Source organism: Mytilus edulis, chromosome 6 (genome assembly GCF_963676685.1).
Source record: "Mytilus edulis chromosome 6, xbMytEdul2.2, whole genome shotgun sequence".
In the NCBI taxonomy this organism is placed as follows: Eukaryota; Metazoa; Mollusca; class Bivalvia; order Mytilida; family Mytilidae; genus Mytilus; species Mytilus edulis.
The window spans coordinates 90,564,430-90,583,468 of NC_092349.1; the positions used below are offsets into that span (position 1 = coordinate 90,564,430).

The 19,039-nt window shown below is 30.7% G+C and overlaps 1 protein-coding gene across 6 annotated transcripts in view; it reads right to left on the minus strand.

The window, feature by feature from the left end:
* Nucleotides 1–19,039, minus strand: part of LOC139528877 (carboxypeptidase D-like) — a 35,537-nt gene that overhangs the window by 11,969 nt on the left and 4,529 nt on the right. For 4 of the 6 annotated variants that reach the window (XM_071325112.1, XM_071325109.1, XM_071325113.1 and 1 more), the window contains exons 3-5: nucleotides 18,451–18,510; nucleotides 3,602–3,796; nucleotides 3,127–3,224 (exon numbers count right to left, since the gene is read on the minus strand). In XM_071325112.1, coding sequence (XP_071181213.1) covers nucleotides 3,127–3,224; nucleotides 3,602–3,794 — 291 coding nt within the window. In that variant the 5' untranslated portion in view covers nucleotides 3,795–3,796; nucleotides 18,451–18,510. Of the gene's footprint in view, nucleotides 1–3,126; nucleotides 3,225–3,601; nucleotides 3,797–18,450; nucleotides 18,699–19,039 lie in introns of those variants that run through there. The other 2 variants (XM_071325114.1, XM_071325111.1) reach the window with 2 other exon arrangements.

The window sequence follows — 19,039 nt, forward strand, 5'->3', positions numbered from 1 at the left end:
TCATTTATTTCTTTAACAGAACAAATGACGTATGGCTTATGGTTAGGCGATCATACAAATAGTTTGTTTTTAGTTGTATTGGTTCCAGATCCAGAATGAAAATTAAATAATTCAGAAGATGAAACTTTATTTATTCTAAATTTGATATCATTGGTCGTCACCACGAGTAGTGTCCTCCTCAATTTGAACTTCAACAATGTCATTATTATTTATATATGTTATTCTTTTTTTCCCTTCTCTGTTTCTTGCCACCTTCTCTGTCAAGGCTTAAGCGCCGCCAATCTTTAGCTGCATCATCTATCTCCTTATCCGAAGACTCTTTACAGCTATGTTTTTTTTCTAACCGACTCTGTAATAAAGTTATAAGTAAACTTGAATTGCGTATTTGTCTAATGCATGCGTGCGTAATCTCCCTTTTAGATATGTAATATAAATTAATGTATATTCTAAATAGTTTAAACACTATTTAATACAAAATAAAATCTTAAATAACCATTTTTTTATATTGGTTATTTGTCTAATGGTCAGAAATTCATTAGTATTAGACGGATTTGTGGGTATAACAAACCCTTATTACTATTATTTCAGAATTCGGTATCATACTTTATATATTCGTAATATACATGATATATTAAGAATAATTTAGATGTGTATTAATGAACAGTTATATATTTGATATATAAAAACACTGCTACACATTCAAGTGTGTATATGATCAGGTTTCACAAATATATCGTATCTATTTGCATGCGATTTAGAAATACAATAAAACTAACAAATTCATTTATATTTTAATGAAGTAGAAATCAGTTGAGAGAAATCATTATACCACATTTTTGAAACATTACGGAATAAGACACATCTTAAGACAATTTTATTCCATTAACTTCAGTAATGATCATACATGTTGTGGTTATAGATTTATATAATTTACCATTTGTTTGAAGATACTAATGTTCAGTGGCAAATATTTCATGATTATTAATAGGATTGAAATGATTTAAAATCTAGAAAATATTTCGCCCGAAACGTATAAACTGCAAGATCAGCATTATAAAATGATAGAAATTAATATATGTTTTGATTTTTAACAACATCCCTCAGATTAAAAAATCATATTGTATTTGTCATTCTGAATCGTATATATATATCAGATTTTTTAAAGTTACAACTTACATGTTACTATCTTTCTCTTTGAATCTCAGATGACATGATTTTCTCTTTTTGTTTTCTTCGTATCACTGCTTTCTTACAAATACACAACAGGAAATAATCACAAAAGTGACCATCCCATTACATTCAGATTTCCTATAAACTTAATTACCATAGCAACTATCTTTGAAATTTGTCGAACATATGGTCAACCTTATCAGAATGGGCTTGATTAACAGACTGGGTGAATCAAATATCACTCTGCATATAATTGCTATTATTATGTTTCACAAAGTTTAATGAATAAAGTTATTATAAATAATGATTGCAATAAATTTTTATTTTTAACCAGGCAATACAGTAATGATATTCCAGTATAAATTTTACCTGACTTATATATAGAGTATAATATATGATCACGCAACGTTGGGCCCAACATAGAGTTGTAAATGTAATTTCAGTTGATAAACACTTTCGGTATAACATTAACTTTTCATAAAGCCTGCTGCAATCGAAATTATCCGCCTCCCAAGAGAAATAAAGCGTAAAATATTATATAATCAATTCTATTAACAAAATTTCATATCGGCTCTATGTTGCTACTAACATATAATGCCAACGTTTGCCCGATTATTTATAACCAACATGAGATAATAATATGAATTTACAACAACAGACCAACGTTGGGCCAATATTGTGCAGCCGACACCAACGTGCGACCAATTTACCGACAATTTGCCAACGTTGGGCCAATGTTGTGCAGCCAACTTAAACTTGCGACCAACCGACAATTTGCCAACGTTGGGCTAATGTTGTGCAGCCAACATAAACTTGCGACCAACGGACCGACAATTTGCCAACGTTGGGCCAATGTTGTGAAGCCAACACCAACGGTCGACCAACGGGCCGACCATTTGCCAACGTTGGCCCACTGTTAGTCTGCTGACTGGGAAATGCTTTGGTTTTTTAGTGATAAGCCAAAAACTGCATTTTACCCCTATGTTCTATTTTTAGCCATGGCGGCCATCTTGGTTGGTTGGCCGGGTCACCAGACACAATTTTTAAACTAAATACCCGAATGATGATTGTGGCCAAGTTTGGTTTAATTTGGCCCAGTAGTTTCAGAGGAGAAGATTTTTGTAAAAGAAAACTAAGATTTACGAAAAATGGTTAAAAATTGACTATAAGGGGCAATAACTCATAAAGGGGTCAATCATGTTGACTTATTTGTAGATCTTACTTTGCTGAACATTTTTGCTGTTTACAGTTTATCTCTATCTATAATAATATTCAAGATAATAACCAAAAACAGCAAAATTTCCTTAAAATTAACAATTCAGGGGCAGCAACCTATCAACGGGTTGTCCGATTCATCTCAAAATTGCAGGGCAGATAGATCTTGACCTGATAAACAATTTTATCCATGTCAGATTTGCTCTAAATGCTTGTTTACGACGACGACGGACGACGACGGACGACGACGGACGCCAAGTGATGGCAAAAGCTCAACTTTCCTTTTAGGAGGGAGATCAAAGGGATAAAATGACTGGCCAAAAATAATATTTGAGAATGACATAAAAGCCCAGCCCCTCTTCAAAGTCAAATGGATGTTCTCTGAAGCTCATTATATTAATGCAGCCCTGAATTAATGTTTTTTATTTTAGGAATAAATGTGATGATTTCAGAGCTTTGATAGTCTATGTTTAATTTTGAGTAATAATTAATAAATTGAGTCATATATATTGATGTATATCCCAACCTTTTGACACTCCTGTTACTCTAATTTATGTTACAATCTGCCTATCTTTCACAAACCCTCATTAAATCTTTTTCTGGTTTTGTGTTGTTGGTCTGCTGTTTCATTAATGCATACCCCACATCTCCTGTTATTCAAATTAATGTCCCTTCTTGATATATCTTCATAGTTTTGTGCTGTTGCATAAATATTTCATTGACACATATCCTAAAGTTTACCTCATTTCCATGCATATTTCCTACATACTTCACATGAGGTCTCAGGGTCAAGTGGTTCTGTGGCAGCTTACCAATAGCCAGGACATGTAAGTCTCTTTCTGAAAAAACAACAATAGCCACAACATTTAAATATCGGTCTAAAATCTGCATGGACAGGTAAATCATAATCCAAGTCAAATAAAACTCAGTTTAAAATAAATTTAAAAGCATGACAAATTAGTTTTATTCATGTTTAATATAAAAATACAATAACCAGGACAAATAAATTTATGTGTAAATATACAATATAAATTTCAAAAAACAAATAGTATCCAGGAGAATATTCCATAACCTACATCACAGTAATTTTCAAAGTATGGCTGTAGAAATCTGACAATATTGTCCAAAGTTTTTGGTAATTCCAGATGTTGGTTTCATGTATAGCATTAAAGAGAGACAACTCTATCATTTTCAAGTTTAATTAATAGTAACTTACTTTGAACCGTTTTCCCAATACTATACAAATGCGTCAGATCAGGATATGTGTTGGACATATTTGTCAGGTAGTTTGTCAGATCCTGGTAGTTGTGGTATTGAAAGTCTAAAGACGAGGTCACATGACACAGACTTACAAATACTATGAAGAAATTCATTCCCAATCTTATCCATCGCGGAGACTCACTGACCATTCCTACAAATACAGTTTAATATATCATTTTAAATCCTATTTCTTGATATTACATAAACACTATCTATAATATACAATATAACATCTAACAAAGGTTGGTAATGGTGAAACACAAAATTAACAGTCCCTGGTTATGATCCATAAACTGACTGGTTTCGTTTCTTCTGATGATGGACAGAGTGGTACATCATTTATATAGTTTTTGAGATTGATCTGTTACCAAATAGTAATTATCCTTTATAAATAACTGCATTATAAGGTATCTGTTATCCCTCACCAGATAATTTCTATCTGTTATTCTCTCTATGTAACTCTATTATAAATATAACTTCCCATTTCAAATTTTAGCCATTGTTGAAACTAACTGACCATGTCAATACAATAACCTTCCCAACATTAACTGACTATTTACATTTTATTTCATTTAAATCCATCACTAACACAACTGTCAAATGAAATCCTACAAATCTAACCATCTGTACAAGAAAATAAATAAGATTAGTCCTGTGTAATAATAATCCAGTGGTCAAGAATCTGACCAAATCATCTGACCTTTCATTATAAAAATCAATATGACTATGATCGTTTTGATAAGCGTTGTAATACTCTTTACTGGCTGCTCTCCTTTCTCCGTCTACATAATGTCTGAAATATCTATTTTCCAAAAATAAACATTGATTGCACTAGCTGTGTCAACACATTTGAACAGAAACTTTTGTAAGAATATCTACTGGCTATTGTAAGGAATATTTAATTTCTCAAATACCAATATAATTACATTATATGTATTGATAGATCTTAACTAAGAAATAAGACAAAATTAATAAAATAAAGATAATATGATCAGATAATTGTATCCCCAGAATGAAAGCATAGGTACCAGTACATTAATTGGAACATTTTTGAACTTTTGGAAAAGATTTACAGAGATCACTTTATATAATAATGTTATAGTTATTTTACAGTGATAACTTTTTATAATAATGTCATGATTATTTTACAGTGATCACTTTATATAATAATGTTATAGTTATTTTACTTTTACAGTGATGGCACTTTATATTACAATATCATAGGTTGTTTTCTTTATCAGTGATCACTTTATATTACAATGTCATGATTACACCATCACACACTATGAACTAGCTTTTTTTTAACAAGAAAAAATCTGATGGACTGCAACATTGCAATAATTTAAAATATTTGACCATGACCTAGGGGCAGGCCCTGGAATAATCATTTAACTGATTTGTACTGATAGCCACAAATATTATTGATCTGTCGTAAGAAGTTCCATTATCAACTAACTTAAGCAGAAACTTTTTAACAATCAATTTTTTTTATTTGATTTAAAGTTGCTGAACCATGACCTAGTAGCCTTGAAATAGTCTTCAATGACATGTACTGACAGCACTGCAACCTCATATTAAATATCAGTGATCTATCACCATACAAGTCCAAGCAGAAAACAATTGTTGACAATAGCTGTTGCTGAAAAAGCATAATATAACCCCCAAGTCTGGCTTTCAGTAACTTTCACCCCGGGTAAGACAAAAAGCAGTTCAAAAGGGCTAATCTCATCAGATGGATGAAAAACATCTTAAAAAAAACACAGGCAAAATGTGACAAGATATTAATGCATCCCTAACAACAAAAAAGACACTAAGGTAACATATCTGAGAGTTTTCACAGTTACAGTGACACCTTGATTTCAAAGCCAATAACAACAAATAAAATAAATCTTGTATCTAAGACTAAAAAAATCAATCAGTATACATCCAACATCCCATGGATTTAATGTAAAGATAGCATAATTAACAGTAATAGATAAATGACCTTGTACAATGTTAAAATGTAGGTATTGACAGATTGTAGTACCATTAAATGCCTATGTGTCAGGATGCTTAGGTTTATACATTCAGTCTTCAGTACTGAAGTCTTGATTAGTAACAATCCTTGCCAAGGGATTTATGAGTGAGTTTACAAACCCTATAGATATTTTAAACATCCTTCAATCTTATTACTCATTAAGGAGTTTACTCTTTCAACTTATTTGCAAACTACTATGGATTCATTAATATTCATTGGATACCAATTTTCATGGATTTTGTGGGTACATTAGGAACCACAAATTTCAATGTTCAACGAATTACAAATATACTAAAGGAATGTATGCAGACTTTGCCAAAACCATGAAAGTAAATATCCTCGAATGAACAAGCTTTCTCCAAACCACGAAAATTGGTACCCACGAAAATAAATGAATCCACAGTGTTGGCAAATAGTTAAAGGTCACCTTCACAAAAGAAACCAAGCTAGTTTCCTGTTCTTCTTCTTGCTATCATGTGAAAATAATTGAGGAATAATGCTCAGATTATAGTAAATTTCCTGTTGTAATAATTATTTGCTGAGCAAGCAAATTTTTTTCAAAACATAATTTTGAGTTGTTTTTGATAAATTTACAAATGTTATCTAAATAAATTGTTATAATTATTATACATTACCCTTTGTGAACATCGTGTCTTGGTAATAGACTGTGAGAGCTTTTAATTTAGAAGTGAGGTTCTCAGGAGTTTGACCTTATTTTAGGATAACACAATTGAGATGTTACATATCCAATAACATTAACATCATTGTGTAAATATCTCTCCATATACCAATTATTTTTCTTATGTGAACAATTGAAAGTTATATTAAAACATAGGTTCCTTTTTGTTTTACCTCGTTTGTTTTAATATAAATTTCAATCGTTGACAGAAGAAAAATAATTTATACATCAGAAAAAAAAAAATAATTATTAATGAAATAGTGAAATAAATTTGATTTTTTAAATTACAAGCATTTTTTCTGATTAGTTTACAAGAATTCAATAATTTTACCATCATCATGTTAAGTAATAATTTGAACGTCTTACCTCTCATGATGAAAATCAGCCTATACAGCTACCTCACTCCTCCCCAAATTAATATAGATACTAAAGAATTCATTTATCTACATTCATAAACGTGTCAGAAGATTTAAGTACCATTCTAGTAACACTTTAACTAAGGTTGGCTTGTCTCTCTGACTACAGCTCAATTTACAACAAAAAGACAGAGAAATCTCACTGAGTTCAATATCTACTGGAAAATCAATGTAAAAGATAAGAAAAATAAAAATAATTTTAGTGTGAAATTAGAAAAACTTGTACTTTTTTGTAGAACACAGCCTGAGCTCCCCTGAGACCCCCCTGATTATGATCTATATACAGCTGTAAAATCATTTATTATTATTCATATAAAACTTACAGGCAATAATTCCACTGCAGTTGGTAATTAAATTTATATAAGAGTCACTTTTATGACTTAGTAATGAAACCGAAGCAGGTACTTTATCTGTTACAGAAATGACTGAGTAATTGTTCATGGTATATCCAGGGACAACAGATTTATACTGAATGGTTTATACTTAATTTGCTGAGATTAAAAAAAAAGTATTAATATTATGCTTTGAACAAATATTATTTAAGGAATGACTGTAAAGTTTTTTTCTCTCTATGAAGAAATAACATAAAAAAGTCTGGTAAACACTGAATAACCTGCATTTTTTATGTTATTTCGAATTCAAAAAACACTATAAGAGATTAATTGTTTCATAGAATTTCATTGAATAATGATTACGCTGAATATGTTTGAAATACTTGCAACTGGACAACAATCAATCAATCAATCATTGACAAATATGTGTAATTAAGAATGTTTTAATTAACTGCATATCTAATTAGCCTTGCCTCTGACAGATCAGTATAACACCAATAAGTCCAATAATGCATTCAGTCATTTCTGAATGCATCAAATAAAAAAATGATTAAATTTAATGTCTTCCCAATGTTTGGTTTTATCCCTAAAATAAGAGAAAATATTTTCTAGAGATTTTGTCACAAATTGTCAAAAAAAATTCATGTACTGACTGCATAATTATCTAAATAAAAATGTATTTTCATTATTTGTACAAAGATGTGATTACTCACTGCAGTAACAGATTACATTCCACTGCATTGACCTTCTCCGTGTGATTAACACAAACGCTATCTAAGATACATTGTTAAACTAATCATGATTGGTACTAAGCAATAGTTTGATAATTCTCCAATAAAATACAGTAAGCACACTCATACTTCATCATCTTAGAGAAGATGTTACAACATAATCAATTAAATCTCAATTATTTATAAAAAGTCAGTTTATTATCAGATTATACACACTGTCTGCCAATAGATATAGGAAGATGTGGTATGAGTGCTAGTGAATGAGACAACTCTCTATCCATTAGTAACAATTTATAAAAGTAAACCATTATAGGTCAAGGTAAGGCCTTCAACTTGAAGCCTTGGCTCACACGGTACAGCAAGCTATAAAGGGTCACAAAAAACTACTTGTGTAAAACCATTCAAACAGGAAACCCAATGGTCTAATCTATATAAACATTAAAACCATTCAAACAGGAAACCCAATGGTCTAATCTATATAAACATTAAAACCATTCAAACAGGAAACCCAATGGTCTAATCTATATAAACATTAAAACCATTCAAACAGGAAACCCAATGGTCTAATCTATATAAACATTAAAACCATTCAAACAGGAAACCCAATGGTCTAGTCTATATAAACATTAAAACCATTCAAACAGGAAACCCAATGGTCTAATCTATATAAACATTAAAACCATTCAAACAGGAAACCCAATGGTCTAATCTATATAAACATTAAAACCATTCAAACAGGAAACCCAATGGTCTAATCTATATAAACATTAAAACCATTCAAACAGGAAACCCAATGGTCTAGTCTATATAAACATTAAAACCATTCAAACAGGAAACCCAATGGTCTAATCTATATAAACATTAAAACCATTCAAACAGGAAACCCAATGGTCTAGTCTATATAAACATTAAAACCATTCAAACAGGAAACCCAATGGTCTAATCTATATAAACATTAAAACCATTCAAACAGGAAACCCAATGGTCTAATCTATATAAACATTAAAACCATTCAAACAGGAAACCCAATGGTCTAATCTATATAAACATTAAAACCATTCAAACAGGAAACCCAATGGTCTAATCTATATAAACATTAAAACCATTCAAACAGGAAACCCAATGGTCTAGTCTATATAAACATTAAAACCATTCAAACAGGAAACCCAATGGTCTAATCTATATAAACATTAAAACCATTCAAACAGGAAACCCAATGGTCTAGTCTATATAAACATTAAAACCATTCAAACAGGAAACCCAATGGTCTAATCTATATAAACATTAAAACCATTCAAACAGGAAACCCAATGGTCTAATCTATATAAACATTAAAACCATTCAAACAGGAAACCCAATGGTCTAATCTATATAAACATTAAAACCATTCAAACAGGAAACCCAATGGTCTAGTCTATATAAACATTAAAACCATTCAAACAGGAAACCCAATGGTCTAATCTATATAAACATTAAAACCATTCAAACAGGAAACCCAATGGTCTAATCTATATAAACATTAAAACCATTCAAACAGGAAACCCAATGGTCTAATCTATATAAACATTAAAACCATTCAAACAGGAAACCCAATGGTCTAATCTATATAAACATTAAAACCATTCAAACAGGAAACCCAATGGTCTAGTCTATATAAACATTAAAACCATTCAAACAGGAAACCCAATGGTCTAATCTATATAAACATTAAAACCATTCAAACAGGAAACCCAATGGTCTAGTCTATATAAACATTAAAACCATTCAAACAGGAAACCCAATGGTCTAATCTATATAAACATTAAAACCATTCAAACAGGAAACCCAATGGTCTAATCTATATAAACATTAAAACCATTCAAACAGGAAACCAATGGTCTAATCTATATAAACATTAAAACCATTCAAACAGGAAACCCAATGGTCTAATCTATATAAACATTAAAACCATTCAAACAGGAAACCCAATGGTCTAATCTATATAAACATTAAAACCATTCAAACAGGAAACCCAATGGTCTAATCTATATAAACATTAAAACCATTCAAACAGGAAACCAATGGTCTAATCTATATAAACATTAAAACCATTCAAACAGGAAACCCAATGGTCTAATCTATATAAACATTAAAACCATTCAAACAGGAAACCCAATGGTCTAGTCTATATAAACATTAAAACCATTCAAACAGGAAACCCAATGGTCTAATCTATATAAACATTAAAACCATTCAAACAGGAAACCCAATGGTCTAGTCTATATAAACATTAAAACCATTCAAACAGGAAACCCAATGGTCTAATCTATATAAACATTAAAACCATTCAAACAGGAAACCCAATGGTCTAGTCTATATAAACATTAAAACCATTCAAACAGGAAACCCAATGGTCTAATCTATATAAACATTAAAACCATTCAAACAGGAAACCCAATGGTCTAATCTATATAAACATTAAAACCATTCAAACAGGAAACCCAATGGTCTAATCTATATAAACATTAAAACCATTCAAACAGGAAACCCAATGGTCTAATCTATATAAACATTAAAACCATTCAAACAGGAAACCCAATGGTCTAGTCTATATAAACATTAAAACCATTCAAACAGGAAACCCAATGGTCTAATCTATATAAACATTAAAACCATTCAAACAGGAAACCCAATGGTCTAATCTATATAAACATTAAAACCATTCAAACAGGAAACCCAATGGTCTAGTCTATATAAACATTAAAACCATTCAAACAGGAAACCCAATGGTCTAGTCTATATAAACATTAAAACCATTCAAACAGGAAACCCAATGGTCTAATCTATATAAACATTAAAACCATTCAAACAGGAAACCCAATGGTCTAGTCTATATAAACATTAAAACCATTCAAACAGGAAACCCAATGGTCTAGTCTATATAAACATTAAAACCATTCAAACAGGAAACCCAATGGTCTAGTCTATATAAACATTAAAACCATTCAAACAGGAAACCCAATGGTCTAATCTATATAAACATTAAAACCATTCAAACAGGAAACCCAATGGTCTAATCTATATAAACATTAAAACCATTCAAACAGGAAACCCAATGGTCTAATCTATATAAACATTAAAACCATTCAAACAGGAAACCCAATGGTCTAATCTATATAAACATTAAAACCATTCAAACAGGAAACCCAATGGTCTAATCTATATAAACATTAAAACCATTCAAACAGGAAACCCAATGGTCTAATCTATATAAACATTCAAACCATTCAAACAGGAAACCCAATGGTCTAGTCTATATAAACATTAAAACCATTCAAACAGGAAACCCAATGGTCTAATCTATATAAACAGTAAAACCATTCAAACAGGAAACCCAATGGTCTAATCTATATAAACATTAAAACCATTCAAACAGGAAACCCAATGGTCTAATCTATATAAACAGTAAAACCATTCAAACAGGAAACCCAATGGTCTAATCTATATAAACATTAAAACCATTCAAACAGGAAACCCAATGGTCTAATCTATATAAACAGTAAAACCATTCAAACAGGAAACCCAATGGTCTAATCTATATAAACATTAAAACCATTCAAACAGGAAACCCAATGGTCTAATCTATATAAACAGTAAAACCATTCAAACAGGAAACCCAATGGTCTAATCTATATAAACATTAAAACCATTCAAACAGGAAACCCAATGGTCTAATCTATATAAACAGTAAAACCATTCAAACAGGAAACCCAATGGTCTAATCTATATAAACATTAAAACCATTCAAACAGGAAACCCAATGGTCTAATCTATATAAACATTAAAAAAGAGAAACACATCAAATGAAAAAAGTTCATTTTATTAATTTTCATATGCCACTGCAACTTGAAATTATTAACAGACATTATTTTGTACAAGGTGTACCTTAGAGAGCAGCATTTAGCCCATTATAACTGACTTATAGGGGTAAATTCGGTAAATAAATATTGTTACAATACGGTATTCATGTAATCAAAGAGTAAAACACTTTACCTTGGCTTCTATTTTAACTGGCAATCTACATGCAAAATAAGTTCTACATTGTTCTACATTCAAAAAGAAAAATATCAAAATTCTCTGATTGATAAATTTCTTATTAAATAGAATCATTAAATATATCATAATAATGAACCATATCAATTGCATATATATCAGATGTCATTTTGTTAAATATTCATAAACTTACTTTTTGCATCGAGGTTAAAACACAAATTAAAAAAAAACTTCCTAGAATCTATTTAATCAAAGATAAAATTATTTATTTCTAAACAAGAATGTGTCCAAAGTACACGGATGCCCCACTCGCACTATCATTTTCCATGTTCAATGGACCACGAAATTGGAAAAAAAAATATAATTAGGCATTAAAATTAGAAAGATAATATCATAGAGAACATGTGTACTAAGTTTCAAGTTGATTGGACTTCAACTTCATCAAAAACTACCTTGACCAAAACTTTAACCTGAAACATGCACTTTCATTTTCTATGTTCAGTGGACCGTGAAATTAGGGTCAAAAGTTTAATTTCGCTTTAAAATTAGAAAGATCATATCATAAGGAACATGTGTACTAAGTTTCAAGTTGATTGGACTTCAACTTCATTAAAAACTACCTTGACCAAAAACTTTAACCTGAAGCGGGACAGACGGACGAACGAACAGACGAACGAACGGACGAACAAACAGATTGACGAACGGACGGACGGACAAACGAACAGACGGACGAACGGACGGACGGACGAACGAACAGATGGACGAACGGACGGACGAACGGACGCACAGACCAGAAAACATAATGCCCCTCTACTATCGTAGGTGGGGCATAAAAAGAGCAAAGAACTATATTGTAGTAAATTTTGATATATTTAAAATTTGTATCATACAATATGCAAATAATATAAGAATTATTGATGAATCAATGCAGTTGGATAGACATTAGTTTACTTCATCCACTCTGGGAAACATATAAAAATAAAAAAAGACATAGGAAGCTTCAAAGAGTGACCACAGTTTGGTACAAGACTGTTACTGATGATGAGTACCCACAGTATGATAGGAGATACCAGGCATGTTTAGTATTGCGCATGCTGGTTAATTAACAAGCACCTATCAATCATGAAGAATTTAATGGATCCTCCACACTTTTTATCCTATACCTCTATTCTCAGGTGTACTTAATTAGCATTACTTTAAACACAGAGGGTAGGATCTGAACATTTTGACTCAGAACAATAGATTCTTGTTCTTTTAATTTGTATCATATAACCAACACTACAGGTTTATACAATAATGTATCTGCCAACACATATCTTTCCTCACAATTTAAATGGTTGCTGATCTAACATTTTTTTCTAAACTTTTGCCAAGTTTTTTAACTCTCTACTTTATCAATACATAGTTGCTTTTATTATCTAAAAATCTACAACCAATTGCTGATAACAGTTAACCATGGCTTTACAACCCATTGCTGATGATCTTTAACCTGATTATACAACACATGGTTTAAAAAAGGGACACCTTGGTTCAACTAACCTTGCTCTATACAATATGGGTTACCAAGATCAGTAGCCATGGTAGAAGAGGCTGAGGGTTCATGCCCACCCTAATGAGCTTTAAATAGATGTTTAACATGTCCCACTAGTTTAAACTGCTCTTTTTCTAAATCCTGGAACTGTATCTAATGGCTCTGTATTAATGATTAAATGATAATTAGTAATTAATGGATTTTCCTCAATATTTTATGTGCTGTTTTAGCTATAGTTTACAAACAAAAAATGTAACTGAGATCTCTTCATGATTACATTACACCAAATATAGAAAGACACATAAATACATTGTATTTCCATATCTCTATAATAATATTTAAGACCCATCAAAGATTGGGGTTGGACGATCAATGCATTTAAATGGGGACATGTAGTTGGATTTGTTTAGATTTTTAACATGAACTTCATACCACCAAACAATAAATGGATGGTCTACTACAAACAATGCTATCTATTTATACCTTATTTACATATTTTATATTATTAACAAATAGATGATCATAGGGCTGAGAACCTTTAAAAACATTTAACATTCAATACAGTCTTTTATTCATTGACTTGTAACTTGAATTAATCACTGATTTATATATAGAAATAAGGAGATGTGGTATGGCATTGCCAATTTTAAATCTTAGTTAGCATGTTAGGTGCCTATATTTATTTTATCAATATTCAACTAATGGGGTCTGTGTTTTTCAAATATGTGACAAATGGATGTTTTACAAGTATAATTTTAAATGTTGGCTTACCAAGGTGCCCCCACACCATGCTTAATGGGAGTACCTTCATGAAGTATATATTAACGGTAAAAATTCTTGTCAAACGGTAAATTTTAGTGCATGATGATAAAATGTACACTTACTTTAAGATGATAAAAATCAGCTGAATTTGACGAATTACGCTATTTTTTTTCCAAAAATAATGGTAACGATAACTATTTGAGACATCTGTCGAATCACGATAAGGATATTTTAAGGAATCATGGTAAAATTTTAACCAATTTGATGCTAACGGTAGCCGAAAAAGACCGTTTGACGCCTAACAGTAAAGGGCATAATAAGTACCTGAGACCTCATGCTTGTCATAATCCATACATGTTTAAAGTCCTGGTACAACCACTTTCAATTTATTTTTACATTTGTTATAAACACTTTTCATTACATGCATTAAAACATAAAAATAAATCAAATGACAAACACATATTTTTAATCATTTATCAGTGTATAAATACTTGTATGTTATAGTTATGTTTTTGTCCTAATTTTATACCTCTTTCAAATGAGGCAAAATTTGTTTGGTTATTTACTAATGAAAATTTGTCTGTACTTAAATATTTAGGGAGCTATATTATTACATGTCTAGATGTTAGACGAAATGTTAATTAATGTATGTAATAACAATGATAATTGTAATGATTTTATGGTTCTGATCCTGCCTGGAATTAAATGTATATGATTTTTATAGAATGAAGATAATAACATCTGTCTGAACTTTTTTTAATGTTTCATTTTATTATATAAAAATGTTTTTCTGTTACAAATCATGATGTATTGTGTTATGTGTTCATGTTATGCTGCCCATCAAGGGCCCTTGATTGGAATAATAAATATTCTTATTCTTATTCTTATGATAACTAACCCTATATGGTAACTAACAGTGTTTACTAACCCCTTATGTTTTAGTTATCAATTTTGAGTTTGTAACCTACATATTTTGAGCGCATTTGTTTCTTACCTAAACGAAGTAAACAATTACGCGCGTAGTCGTTTAATCCATTTGTTTCTTACATTTTTTGGTCAACGTTGACATCGTTCACATAAACGATGTACGCGTAAAATAGTCGCGTAGTCGTTGATCGTTTATCGTTGAGACGTGTAAACAATAAATTTGTTTTTGCATCTGTCGTTTAAATAATTACGAGCACGTGTTGTTTTCGCAAAGTCCTGGTTATTTATTTCCCGCACTTTTACCTGTTTGTTTACATGCGTGAGTGTAATCTATTTCTGTCTGACAACGTGGGGTTGATAAAGTTTATTAAACGATGTATTTGTTTCTAGCAGCTTAACTTTTACTAAATGATAGTCATCGATGACAAAATTTCGGGTTAGAAACAAATGCACTCTTTATCTCAGCTATTTCTTTGATATCACACTTAAAATGATTCATAAGTTTCAAATGTCCCTCCCGTACGAAAATTTCAACAGGAGTTCAACTGGACTTCAGCTGGACTTGAGACGTATTCCAGTCTGACTTTGAAAAGTCCAGTCTGACATGAGCCGTACACGTACTTTTTCTTATACTTCGGTTATTTGCCAGCCGGTATTTTCTTAAAAGTCCAACCGCACTTTTTGTAATTCTGACAAAAAAATAAACACGGCTGGACTTTTGAGGGAAATTATTCTTTCTGTAGAATGATCAGCAGGATTTTTGTCTTAGAAAATTTTACAGTCATTTATGAGCAGGAATTAAGACTTAGAAAATTTTCATCAGCCAAATCTTCCCTTACAGAAATAAAAAGTTTGTCACTAGGCTTCTGTTCTTTGAAAGGAACAATTTGAATTTCTATCAAAATGGATAAGAGTTATAAATGAAAATTTGCAAGTTATAATAATGATATCATATTTTTTTACAATATATACACTTTAAGATCAAACTACCAGATGTGATCTTTTCCCCTAAAATTTTCAATTCCATTATAAAATATTTAAAATAGACTGTAAATGGAAAGTTGAAATTTAATATAGGTGATATAATTTTGATTGAATTATATCCCAGTTAAATATGTTTTCAACAATTATTTAACATTTTTACTTTTTCATGAAATAAAACCCCTAGCAAAATTACATCTATTAATAGGTTAAATTTATACATTTTCTAGACTAAGTATATTTATATTTAATAAGATGAATGCATTAAATAAATAATTATCATCATTCTTTAATATCAATTAGAAACTTGAGCCATAACAGTGATTTAATAGCAGTAGTCTTGTAGAGAGTGCCATCTGTTTTCAATTAACCTCAGTCTGGACAGGCCACAGGAAGTAGCATCTACACAGAGGTTGATCATGAGGCCATTTGAAGGATAACACATTTCTAAATACATATATCTGCAATAACTATCACTTTTATTAAACATTTCATAATTGAACAAATTAATAATTGATTTTCTTTTCTTTAATATATCACATATTCAAAATTAAGACATATGCAAGAAGTCATAAGAAGAAAAATTTTCACAGCTCCTCAAACAACCTCATGTATTGCAATACAACAAAATTTGAATTTGGAATAAACAGGAAGATGTGTCTTCTTTCTTAAACAAAATGAGAAATTTAAATTGGATGTATTAAGAAAATGTTTGGAAGTAGTTCTTTTCACATTATATTAGAGAAGATGGATCCTTCTGACTGGCATCAATTTCAATTTAGGAAGATTGCTGTTTGCATGTATTTTGGATTGCATATTCTGGTAAGTACAATCTGATATGCTCTTTTTTCTTCAACATATTGATGAAATGATTACAACATTATAAATAGCTTAATTTTTATTTTTGAAGAGTAAAAAGAATTAAAAAAACTACATTAAATACTTAATTATGCAAAATATTTCAGTTTGAGTGATTTTCAAAGCTTTACTTTTATTTTATGCACTTTAGATTTATTTAGTCTTAATATATATAAATCATGATAATTATAACCACACATTTTTAGGAGTAAGCATTTAGCTTCACAATTCCCCGTTTCTTGATTTAACCAGTAAGACAGTAGAAAAAAGAAAAAGAAATAAGCAGTATATGCATATACATTGTATATAATGCCATCTGGTTTTATTTTTTTACTTTCAGATTATAACAAGGGATGCATATCATAACAGACGAATCCACCATCTGAAGAAAAACTAAGCAGTAGTAATCAAGAGGGAGGGCTCTGCAGGGGTGGAACCCCCCCTTTTTTGTAGATCAGCCCCTGCTGAGATCATCTTTAAAGGTCAAACAGAACTTTTTGAAGTCCAGCTGAACTTTTATGAGTTCAGCCGGACTTTGTAAAGTCCAGCTGAACTTTATAGAGGCCATATTTTTGCCAGAAATGCCGGCTGGATTTTTTCAGACGTACTTTTATGAAAGTCCAGTTGGACTTTCTGAACCGGACTCCTGCTAATTTAAATATTTCGAGCCGGTTTACGGCTAATTTCGCTGAAAGTCCAGCCGGGTTATCCATTATAACACATTCAAAGAAAAGTCCAAATAATTATTATAAGTACGGTTCTCAGTACGGCTACTGTCCAGCCGGAGTACGTGTCATGTTTTTCGTACGGGCAGCTTTATTTTTTTTCATATGAACACAGTATTTTTCATAATTCATGTATATATATAAATAAGAAGATGTGGTATGATTACCATTAAGACAGCTCTTGGGCACCAGAGACCAAATGAGATAGAAATTAACAACTATAGATCATCATACAGCATTCAACAGCAAAACTAATAATGCATAGTGAACTAAAGTACCTGAATGTTACAAGTGTAAAACATTTCAAACAGCCTGGTTTTTGTACATAACAATAAAACCCAAAACAAATATGATCTAATTACTGCAACAAATGACAGGTTCCTGACTTATGACAAGCTTCTGACTTATGACAGGCACATACAGAATGTTTGCATGTTTGCATGCCACTGTTCAAGAAACAGAATAATGTGTGTTGAATGCATAAGGTCATTTTAATTACTAATATAATTACTTTCTAAATTTTAGAAAGCAAACATGTGTTTCATTTACTGTTGAAGTTCATCAATTTAAAATTATCATAATTAAGTAGGCTCACAATCAACAGAACTGCTAATTGTGTACTTATTAAAGATGTATCCCCTTGGCTGAAAAGGTCAATTACCTTTTTCTCTTTTTTTCTGGTAACTTAACTCATCATCCAATGTTTTGGTTAAATTGGCTTCCTTTTTGAGAAGAACTTTTATCATGGGCAATATAAAAGTTCTATTGAGAATTTTATATTAAAGAATCCAAATTTATAAAATAAAATAAATACCTTAGTTCTCTCTTCTTGAAACAGGAAGTCAACAAATCATTTTCCAAAGTGAATAACTACCTACAAGGCATAAAAAACAACATGTCAAAATTACATCTCTAGAAATTAACATATACAAGTGTGAAAGTCAATTACGACATGGTTTAGTCCTCAAATTACATCTCTAAAAATTAACATATACAAGTGTCAATGTCCATAAAACTATCACTTATACTGATGTCAATGTCCATAAAATATATATCAGTACACTCTTAAAAACTAATTAATATGTGATCATACAGAGGAAATGTTGTACAAGTTCTTCATATATATATATATTTCATTTTCTGACCAGTATATAATATGTCTTGTTGTTTTATATGTACTAATAGGTAAATCGTTGCATTTCTTTCACTTTCCACTTCAAAAGCCATGACTACCATGACTACACCAAATGTATTTCTATGTAAAACAACACTAAAAACAGAAAACAAAAAGTATTCTGCAAATTGTGGCAACTTTCCCTTGAATATGTAGTTTACCTCTACCCATCAAATCCATTAATAAAAATATATACATGGTATTTGGTTTTCAATGATATATAACCAGA